The 10,070-nt window shown below is 65.6% G+C and overlaps 3 protein-coding genes across 3 annotated transcripts in view; 1 reads left to right on the forward strand and 2 right to left on the reverse strand.

The window, feature by feature from the left end:
- The window catches only part of APC2 (APC regulator of Wnt signaling pathway 2), a 17,660-nt gene extending 14,734 nt beyond the window's left edge, over nt 1-2,926 (forward strand). Inside the window, 1 exon segment of the mRNA XM_077760603.1 lies at nt 1-2,926. This exon segment is cut by the window's left edge and continues 33 nt beyond it. Within this exon segment, the coding sequence (XP_077616729.1) occupies nt 1-622 (622 nt within the window). The 3' untranslated portion in view covers nt 623-2,926.
- On the reverse strand, nt 2,897-6,635 carry CUNH19orf25 (chromosome unknown C19orf25 homolog). The gene is made up of 3 exons (XM_077760662.1): nt 6,429-6,635; nt 6,062-6,193; nt 2,897-4,599 (listed from the first exon to the last, which is right to left on the reverse strand). Exons 2-3 carry the CDS (start codon nt 6,189-6,191, stop codon nt 4,370-4,372), a joined length of 360 nt encoding a protein of 119 aa, XP_077616788.1. The 5' UTR covers nt 6,192-6,193; nt 6,429-6,635; the 3' UTR covers nt 2,897-4,369.
- Nucleotides 6,636-8,607: 1,972 nt separating this feature from the next.
- The window catches only part of PCSK4 (proprotein convertase subtilisin/kexin type 4), a gene marked incomplete at its 5' end in the record, with an annotated part of 5,916 nt that continues 4,453 nt past the window's right edge, over nt 8,608-10,070 (reverse strand). Inside the window, 3 exons of the mRNA XM_077760604.1 lie at nt 8,608-9,419; nt 9,557-9,679; nt 9,948-10,070. The exon at nt 9,948-10,070 is cut by the window's right edge and continues 1 nt beyond it. Coding sequence (XP_077616730.1) covers nt 8,968-9,419; nt 9,557-9,679; nt 9,948-10,070 — 698 coding nt within the window. The remainder of the gene's footprint in view (nt 9,420-9,556; nt 9,680-9,947) is intronic.

Below are 10,070 nucleotides of genomic sequence, written 5' to 3' on the forward strand. Positions count from 1 at the left end.
CACGCCGGCCGCCCGGCCTGAGGCCGTCAAGCGCTACGCATCCCTGCCACACATTAGCGCGGCACCAGCGCCCACGGCTGATGCCGCCCGCCGCAGCAGCGACGGGGAGGCCCGGCCACTGCCGAGGGTGGCGGCCCCAGGCACCACGTGGCGTCGCATCCGGGACGAGGACGTTCCGCACATTCTTCGGAGCACACTGCCCGCCACTGCCCTGCCCCTGATGGGCGCCGCGCCCGAGGAGGGTCCCAGCGGCCCCCCGCAGCGCAAGACCAGCGACGCCGTGGTCCAGACAGAAGACTTCGTTGCCGCTAAGACCAACTCCAGCACGTCTCCAAGCCTGGAGAGCAGGGGGCCGCCCCAGGTCCCGGGCAGCGGCCCCACCTCACTCCCCGGCAGCGATGTGGATGGGCCCTGCCCCTCCAAGGTGCCCACCTCTGCCCCCTTTGTCCACGAGGGCCTGGGGGTGGCCGTGGGAGGCTTTCCCACCAGTCGGCACGGCTCCCCCAGCCGCGCGGCCCGCGTGCCCCCCTTCAACTACGTGCCCAGCCCCATGGTGGCAGCCACCACTGACTTGGCCGCGGAGAAGGCGCCCACCGCTGCCCCCGCCAGCCTCCTGGAATAGGGGCCGTGGCCGGCCTCCTAGAACATCCTCTCCTGGCCAAGGTCTGGCCTGGCTGCCCAGGGGGTGGTGCCAAGGTCCATCTGCCCACCAGAGCCCCTGCCCTTGGCGCTCCCCTGCAGCCCGAATGGGCCTCACATCTCACGCACAGATGCTTGCTCCGTGTCGCGGGGGCTCTGGGAGGAAGTGGAGCCCAGGCTGGACCTCCAGTCCCAACCGGGTCCCCATGCAGAGACCAAGCCTCCCAGCTCGGGCTGCCCTCAGCAGCGCGCTCCACGGCCCCAAGCTCCAGCAAGACCCTCCCATTTTGGGAGGTGCAAGGAGGTGGCGCCCCACTCCGGATGAGGGACAGGGTGGGGAGGGTGGCCCCATCAAGCAGGCGCCTGCCAGCTGGGGGCCTCGGCGCAGGCGTGCGCCAGGGTGAAGCCTGTAATGTTGGAGGCCCCGTAATTGGTTAATGACGGCCTTGCGGGTTTGTTTGCCTCCTCAGCCCCGGCTGGGGAGTGTGGGGGCGGGAGTGGTGGAGCCCCAGAGCCCGGGGCGCCCGCGGCTGCCGCAGGGCAGGGGCGGGCTGCTGGGCGGCCTGGAATTGCAGGGAGAGACGGGTGTGCAGAAGACAGGGACAGTCAACGGTGTGGTCAGACAGCCTGGCTGGGGGGACGCGCTGGCTGCCAGCCTGGGGACGGGGACGCTGGGAGGGGGCGCAACTGCCGCCGGCGGGAGGGAGCGTGTAGAGGACGTCCCCGGAGGCAACCGCCCTGCTTTTCCATCCCATCCTCCTCCGTGGCGCACAAAGTGCTGGGCTCATGGGCTCGCTGCCAGGGACAGCACAGCTGCAGGAGATGCCGGCTGTGGGGGGTCACATGGGGGACAGCGATCCCCGAGGCCTCGCTTCTCCCCCCTCGTGTGCAGCTCAGTGTCCCCAGGTGTGTGTTTGTTCAGGCTCAGCCCCCGGGACGCTGCCTCGCAGGGAGAGCCGACGACCTCTTCCTGCGGCGCGTGGGCTGCGCGGAGTGCGCCCCCTGGCAAACAGATCCGCTGTGACAGCCGCCCCGCCAGAGCACCACTCCCGGCGCGGACAGATGCCATTTGGGGAGACAGTGGGGAGACAGTGCGGCCACCGTGAAGTCCCTTCTATGAAGCACAGTGGAGAGCCCCCACCCGACGGCACCACTGACCCTCCCCGTCACCCAGAAGTTTCTGCAGTGGCTCACCGTCCTCAGCTGGGGAGCCCTCAAGAGACCCTGACGCCATACCCGCTGCTGCATCGCACCCCCAGATGCCCCGTGCCGTGGGACGGGAGCCGGGCCCGCCTGAGCGGGGATGGCGGCTGAGCATGCGCAAGGCCGCGGCCGCCCCTTGGGACCCACAGGCATATCGGACACCTCTCAGAGACCGCCAGTCCCTGTCCCCACTGTAGCCTGCGGGGCCCCCGGCTCCTTTGTGGATTTGGGGACTGCCCGGTATCACCTGTGCTCACAGTCCCCATGGGACAGGCTTCCCCGACGCGGGCTGCTGGGAGGGAAGAGGCAGAGACCCACCACCAGCTCGTCCAGCCACGGGCCCAGGGCTTCGAGCAAGCACGCACCGTGAGACCCTGGGCTCTGCTTTCGCCGCTCTGTGCCTCAGTCTCCCCACGTGGGCCGCGGGGAGAACTCCCAGAGCTACCTCTCGGGCGAGTGGAGAGACCGCCGTGGCTGGGGGAGACCTGTGCTTCGGGGCCCTCCCTCGCTGCCGCCCCTGGGCTGCCTCTCCCGCAGCTCCCCGAGGGCCAGCACACAGGAGCTCCCTCCCACCCGTGCCCGGCAGCCACGTTTGCCTTTTCCACCCGCCCTGCGCCGGGGGCGCAGCTGCGCCTCATCCTCCAGCCTGGGTGGGTAGCAGGCGCCCTGGAGGCGCCGGCTGGCGGTCACCAATCACCCTGAGTCGAGGGCTGAAGACCTAAGGTCTGAGGACCCAAAGGGCCAACCCAGCCACCCGCCAAAGGAACACGGCAAGAACCTACCCGCCTCTAGGGCGCTCTTGGGGCAAGCCCAAGGGGGACACCTGTGACCCCACGCCGTGACTTCAGGGCCAGGGCCGGACGGACACACCCACTGCCCCAGGAGGCCGGCGGCCACAGTGCCCCACAGCCCGAGCCTGGCTGTCCTGGCCCAAACCTCGCATCCCCGTCCCGCGTCTCTGCAGCACCACAGGACACGTGTAAATACACCCATCTGCCCCCACTAACCACACCGCCGGCATCTGGCGGGAGGAAGGCGCGGAAGCAGGCGTCTCACATGCACCTTTAATAAACACAGCTGTCGAATCGCACTCTGCCGCTTGTGGCTCCGTTTCCAAGTGGGTGAGGATGGGGTGGGGGCCGGGAGGGGACTCTGGGGCCTTCTGACCTGCTCATCCCCACCTGGGGTCCGCGTGAAGGCCCAGCCTGGCTTCTGCCAAGAGCGAGCAGCTGCCCCTGATGCAGAGCCGGAGTGTGGTCCGGGGTCCCAGGTCGACAGCACAGGGAGCCCGGCGGGTGTGCCCCTGCCTGACCCCAGGGGACTCCGAGAGGAGACGGTACCCTGGAGTCAGGAAGTGCCAGAGACCCAGGCCAGGCCCAGAGGGTGGAAGAAGCTGTCAGCAAGGGCACCATTGGTAGCTGGGGCAGCTGTGCGCCCGCTGCCCTACCCGGAGCTGGGCCTGTGGTTTCCATGTGCCCGGGCCCCCAAAGCCACTTTCTGGGTTCTTTTTTTTTTTTTTTGGAGGTTGATAAGGTGTGTTTCATTTTTTTATTTTTTATTTTTTTTACAAATAGTTTATTGTCAAATTAGTTTCCACATAACACTCAGTGCTCATCCCCATAAGCGCCCTCCTCCATGCCCATCCCCCTCCCCCCCACCACTTTCTGGGTTCTGGTTTTGGGGGTCCCTCGGATGCTTGGGATCCCTCGTGACAGGGCCCTGCCATGGTGCTTCGGAGCTCCCAGGGACCCCTGAATGGGGCAGTCACGAGGCGCTGTGCAGAGACCTGCTGCAGACAGGGCTTCAGCTGTGGGGCCCGGTGGGGACACCCACGAGCGGCCGCCTCTTCCTCAATTTTCTGAAAGTTTGTCTCTTCAAATGAAAAGCCCTTTTCAAGCTCCGCTCCTGTTCGGTGCACCCCACCGCCCACAGGTGCAGCCTGCCTGGATGGAGGCAGACACCAGGGGCTCGCGTGAGAGGCTGACCAGCTCTTCCTCTCACAGAAGCCCGTGTGATGGGGTGCCTGCACCCCGACGGCGACCCGCCCCGTGGGAGCACCCAGGCATCAGGTCAGGGTGCTCAGGGGGCACCACCAGAGGCCCCGTCTCCCGTGTGGGCGCTGCTGGGCAAGTGCTCCTCCAGCAGCCGCCCGTCTGCAAGGGGTTCTGCGCTGGAGTCCTGGGGCCCCCAGGTGGGCGGAGACAGCGAGGGGGCCGCGTTCCACCCGCTCTGTCAGCTGGGATGGCTGTTGGGACGACGAGGGGACACGGGGTCGCCAGGGGCAGGAGAGGATGGACGGACTGGCCCTCAGGCGCCGAGGACCCCACGCGGAGTCCAGTCTGGGCCCCACGGCCCGGGGTGAGCGGCACCCACGCTGACCCAGAGCCGCCCGTCGGGAAGGGGCCCGTGCCCAGCCGAGGCAGGTGTGTCTGTCACCCGCCACGCAGGCCCTGTGCCCCGGGGTCTCCGGGCACCGGGGAGAACCCAGGCCAGGGGACCCAGGGGCCCACATCTGAGGTGTGCCGGGTCAGGGGTCACAGGGGCGACCGGAGGCCCCGGTGAGCGCCCCCTGCGTCAGCTGGCCGACGTCCTGCTCCAGCTCCTGGCCAGCCCGCCACAGGCCCGCGCGCCTCTGCCGCAGCCCGTCGCCCGCCTGCCGCAGCCGCTGGTTCATGGCCACGTAGTCCCGGCTCTGCTGGTACAGCTGTTCCCGCTGGGCGTCTACGTCCTCCACCCTCCCGGAGAGACCTGGGGGGTCTGGGGACGGCACCACCATCAGGGAACGGGCCTGGGGGCCCATGATGCAGGCTGGCGCCCACCCCACTCCCAGCCCTAGAGACCTCGTGAGACCCAGCACTCAGGGCAGGAGGAAGATTCGGACAGGCGTTTCCCAGCAGCCCCGCTGCGTCAAACAGCCCATGCCTGGTCGGCGGCAGAGAGACCCCACAGGGTCCGGGTTCCTAGGAGACACGTCCAGAAGCTCCCCACGTGCCTGCGGCCCCCCACCACCTGAAGGTGACCAGGAGGTCTCAGACAGGAACTGCAGCCAGCAGGGGGAGCCCCTCTCCCGTCAGCGAGCCTCGATGGGGCCGGTGCCTCAGCCTCCCCACCCGGCGAACGCTGGTGGCCCTGCTCAAGTAGCCTTCTATGGCCCAGCTGCAGGACCCATCTGACAGAACATTCCAGATGGTGGACAAGTCCTCTGGCTGAGCTGTTGGCATACAGAACGGGCCATCAGGCACGAGCGGCCCTTGAGCACTTGAAACACGGCCCCCCCGGAGCAAAGAACCAAACGTTTACGATTCCTTAATTTTTTTAGTTCCCAGAGCAGGGGCGCCCGGGTGGCGCTGCTGGTCAAGCGTCCAACTCTTGGTTTGGGCTCAGGTCATCTCAAGGTTCTGGAGCTGCAGTGCTGGGTCGCGCTCCGCGCCGAGCATGGTGCCTGCTCAACGCTCTCCCCTCCCCACCGCAAAAAAAAAAAACAAAAAAAAACCACAAAACAGAACAAAACAAAACTTCCCAGTCTCCCCCCATCTGTGGCTTCCCCAACCTAGCAGTGAATTCTCCTGGCACCACACCAACCCCAGGAAGGGCGCTGGCCCCCATCTTGCTCACCCCCTGAACCAGTGCCTCAACAGCAGCCGGCCTGCGCCCGGAACCTTCTTCCAGAAGGTTAAACAAATGCATACCTGAACCTCTTCGGATTCCACACCTGAACCAGTGGGCTCTGGGCCCACACAAAGGCACGGGCTCTGATACCCCAACTCCCAGCCGTTTCCCTTGTCCCGTGTATTCTCCACCCCTCCCCCGCAACTAAAAACCCGTTCTTCTTTTTAACTTTAGGATTTTACTTTTAAGCAACCTCCACCCCCAGCGTGGGCCAGGAACCCACAACCCCGAGATCCAGAGCCGCGCTGGCCGCGGGCTGGGCCCGCTCGGGCGCCCCGCGAGATCCATTTCTAGCTCCCTGGCTTTTACAACAGACAACCGGGATTTGGCTGAGCACCCGGCTGTGGTGTTCAGGCGCCCCTCTGAAGCTGCGCCCCACTTTACAGATGTGCGGAGAGAGCTCAGAAAGAGTAAGCACGGCGCTAAAGTCTACGCTCTTAACTCCTCGGCTTCACCCGACCGGCTACCCTGCCGCAGAGGGTTCTCCCCGCCCCTTGCCGCCGGGGTCTCAGGGTCGTCCCTCCCCTGCCCGTGCCCGGGCTCCCCCTACCTTCCAGGGCCAGGGCGGTGAAAACGGGGTCCTCGGAGGGCGCACCCCGCACGTCCTCCAGGATCTGCTCCACCGTGGGGGGCGCTGGGCGAGTGGGCAGTACTACCCGCTTCTTGGCCTTGGAACCCATCCCTGGAGGCGAGAAAAAGCGGAGCTGACTGGGGCGTCTACCTCTCGCCTTCTTCTGGGCCCTTCCTCCCACCCAGTGAACACCTACACACCCAGAGGCGCCCCGTTCCCGGGGAAGCCACCCTGCCCCGCCCCGCTGGGCTCGCTTCGCCCCTGCCCCTCCCAACGACCGACAACTTGGGGCCAGGGGGTTTAGCGTCCGACCCCACCCCCGCCGCCTCAGTTTCCCTGTTAATACCCCGAAAGTACGACCGCCGGACGAGGGCGCGCGCACTGAGCCGCCAGCACTGCTGAGAAGCCACTTCCGTTTCCGGTCGCAGCGCGGCCCCGCCCACCAGCACGTGACTCGCACTTCGTGCCTCCTCCGGCACCTGGACGCTGCTAGGCGGGAGGCCACGCCCCCTCTTAAAGGCGCCGCGCCTGCAAAGGTCCTCAATCGTCTGACATTGAGTGGAAGTACGTGACCTCAGCCTCCCAGCGCGCCAGGTCTGGAAGAGCATGGGGTGGGGCAGGGGTCCTGTCCCGGCTCCCCTCGCTGCGTAACAAAGCACCCAAGTCCCGGTTTTATGACGAAAGTGGACAGGGCTTCCCAACCCACGTGGCTGTTGTGGGAGCAAAGTTAGTGCCCTGGCGGGGGTGGGGGGTGGGGGGTGCTGGCCGCGCCAATAACCGGGGAGGCGGCCAGGGACGCTGGACACAGCTCAGCGTCGCGTCGCCAGCTAGATTCCATCACGGTCGCCCCTCTGGTCCCTAAAACATCCCGCCTCTGCCCTGCCTGGTTCCTCCCGGTACAGCTAGGGCGGGAAGACAGGCTCAGAGACTAGGGCTGGTTTTGAGCCTTTTAACAGCTTTACTGGATATTATCTACACAAAATACAGTCCACCTGTTTAAATTGTACAATTCAGGGGCGCCTGGGGGGCTCAGTCAGTTAAGCATCCGACTTCAGCTCAGGTCATGATCTTCCGGTTCGTGGGTTCAAGCCCCGCATCAGGCTCTGTGCTGACAGCCACCTCACAGTCTGGAGCCTGTCTTCGGATTCTGTGTCTCCCTCTCTCTCTCTCTGACCTTCCCCTCCTCATGCTGTCTCCATCTCTCTCTCAAAAATAAAACATTTTTAAAAAATAAAATGTACAATTCAGCGGTTTTGAGAGAGATGTACAACCATCACCATAGTCTAATTCCAGAACTGTCCATCATTCCGGAGGAAACCTGGTTCCCATTAGCCATCAACCCCCAACCAGCCCCCGGCCCCCACACACCCCGTCCCATCGTGGGTGAGCCTGTTCTGGATGTTTCACACACATGGACTCACACCCGGTGTGGCCTCTCGTGTCTGGTTCCCTCCCTGAGCGTCGTGTGTTCAGGGTCTGTCCACAGGGCAGCGGGTGTGGGGGCGCCTCACTCCCGCTTGTGGCCGAATGATGTGTCTGTGTGTGGTGGACACGTTGTTTGACCTCATCCCTTGATGGGCATCTGGGTTGTTCCCATCTTTGGCAGTTGTGACTCGTGCTGCTGAGAATACCCCTGTAAAGGTTTTGTGCAGGTCCATGCTCTTCTTTCTCTGGGTACATACCTGGGAGCGGAATTGCTGGGTCACACGGTAACTCTGATCACCGGTTTACAGAACTTCTGGTTTCCCACAGTGTCTGCCCCAGGCTGGCACATTTTGGGTGCTTGCTGTGTGCCGCGTGGGAAAACTACCTCTCTTGATCTTCCATTGGGTAACGCAGGTGCGAGACTTAATGTTGCACAGACGAGGCCACCAAAACTCCAAGAAGGAGGCCAAGCAGCCCTGGACACACGGCCCGGCCCCGGCAGGTGCTCAGACACGCGCTCACACTCACAGCAGCAGGACTCGCAAGGCACGGGATGTAGAAACCGCCCAACTACGCATCGATGGAAGAACGGACGACGCACTGTGCATCCACTCGGCCGCGAGCAGGAGCACGGCGCCCACACCCGCTGCCCCGAGGACGGACCCAGAACGTATGTGAAATGTCCAGAACAGGAAAATCCAGCTTGGGGGCAAGTGAAAGCAACATACCTCCAGCCCATAATCCCCTCGGCTTCCTCGAGACGCCCAGGGAGCAGAGTAACCACAGTTACTACAAACTCACAGACCTGTGTGCGGCCGCGGAACAGCGGCTCGAGGAGCCATTTGGGAACCACGCGCCTCTTAGTTCTCAGCGTCAACACATCCCAACGGGGGAGGGAAACGTAGGAGGAGCTAGGAAGGCAGTACGCCAGCCTGGGAGCCCCCACCTCACTCCTGTCCACCCCAGACACGTGTGCCCTGGCTGCCCCTTTTCCTTTGTGGACCACTGAGTCCTCCAGGAGAAGACAGTCTGCACGCGGGGCACCAGGGAACCCCCAAGCGTGCCGTGGGGACGGGGCCCTGCTCCTGCCCCAAAGGAGACCGCAGACTTGGCACCTCCTATTCAACCTTTATTTGCAAAGCGTGGTGCCCGAGACTCCGGATGCTGTCATCCGTTCCCCCTGCCCCTCCCCCCACTTCCGGGGCTGGGAAGGGCCGCTGTCACAGCCCGGCCTCCGCCCCAGCCCACCCCACTCCCGTCCCAAACTGTGTGGCTCGGCTCCTCTCTCTCTTTCACCTGGACCTGCCAATTTCGGATCCGGGACTCCAGCAGGCCGCCCCTGGCCTGAGGGCCCCGGTGCTCAGCCAGGCCCTCCTGGGGGGGCAGCCCCACGTACCCTGGGCCCAGGCTGGAGCAGAGGAGGACGGCGGTGCCTGCCCGGGCACACGGCTGCCCCCCAGTCACGTATCTCTAGGCCCCGGCCAGCAGCAGGGCCCGGGGTGGTGGCGAGGTGACCCCCATAGCGGTGGGCAGCCTACAGCGAGGACGCTGCAGAGTGAGGGGCTCCCGAAGGCCAGGGCCAGGAGGGCCAGTTCCACGGGCTGGGCCCGGCCAGGGTGGCAGCTGGGGTGGGCGACCGCGGTGGGCTGGGGGAGGCTGCTGGGAGGGACAGGTCCCGAGCAGGAGCCCCGAGTCTCGTCCAGCGTGTAGGACGGGGGGCAGGCAGCGCAGCTGAGCAGGGAGCTGCTGAGGCAGGGGTAGCAGGAGGCGAGGCAGCTCGGGCAGACGCGCAGGGCGGGGGCAGCCGTGCGCCCAGGCCCAGTGCTCACTGCCTGCCGGCTGTGGCTGAAGTACCTTGGCGGGCAGCAGGAGAGGCAGGGGTGGCCCAGGACACAGGCGGGGCCGTGGCATTCTGCACGGGGGACATGTGCATTGGAGCGTGAGGCCGAGACCCGCCACCCTGTGCGCCCTCCCGCCCTGGGCCGCACACGCACACTGCCCGCCGCTGCCGCCCCCCAGGGAGCAGGCCGTGCCGCGTCGGGCACTCACCCTGGCACAGCCCCTCCGTGTCCCGCTGCACACACGCGCTGCTGGTCACCTGGGGGCCCGGGGGCCGCGCGGTCATGTCCTCGGCCGTCCCGTATAGCAGCAGCGTGTAGCGGTACAGCGTCCCTGGGCAGGGGTCGTAGTGGGCACGGGGGAGAAGAGGAGAGGCTGTTGGCAGCCTGGTCCCACCTTCCTGGTCTCCTGGCCCCCACCGCCCCCCACCCCAAGCTGGAGTCCCAGACGCTGATGGCCCCAGGCTGAACCCCCACCGAGCGCCCGCAGCCAGCGTCTACTATTCTCCGAAGACACCGCGGGGTCTCTGAGGGAGCCCCCAGGAGCCCCTGCGCAGCGGGGTGACCCGGGCCCGAGGCCCCAGCCTGTGTGTGCCTCTCACCCGTGTTGAAATAGTTGCCCTTGTTTTCTAGGCCCAGCGTCCACAGGCCCTGCGGGTCCTCATCCCAGAAGTGGGTGGACATGAAGATCCAGTTGTTGTAGCCTTGGCCGCTGACGTCCAAGG

This window comes from Crocuta crocuta, unplaced genomic scaffold (genome assembly GCF_008692635.1).
Source record: "Crocuta crocuta isolate KB4526 unplaced genomic scaffold, BGI_CrCroc_1.0 scaffold443, whole genome shotgun sequence".
In the NCBI taxonomy this organism is placed as follows: Eukaryota; Metazoa; Chordata; class Mammalia; order Carnivora; family Hyaenidae; genus Crocuta; species Crocuta crocuta.

Coding starts and splice junctions, on each gene's coding strand:
- CUNH19orf25 (XM_077760662.1), bottom strand. CDS start 6,191: ATGGGTTCCAAGGCCAAGAAGCGGGTAGTACTGCCCACTCGCCCAGCG. Junction 4,600..6,061: donor CACCGCCCTGGCCCTGGAAG/GTAGGGGGAGCC, acceptor TGCCGTCCCCAG/ACCCCCCAGGTCTCTCCGGG.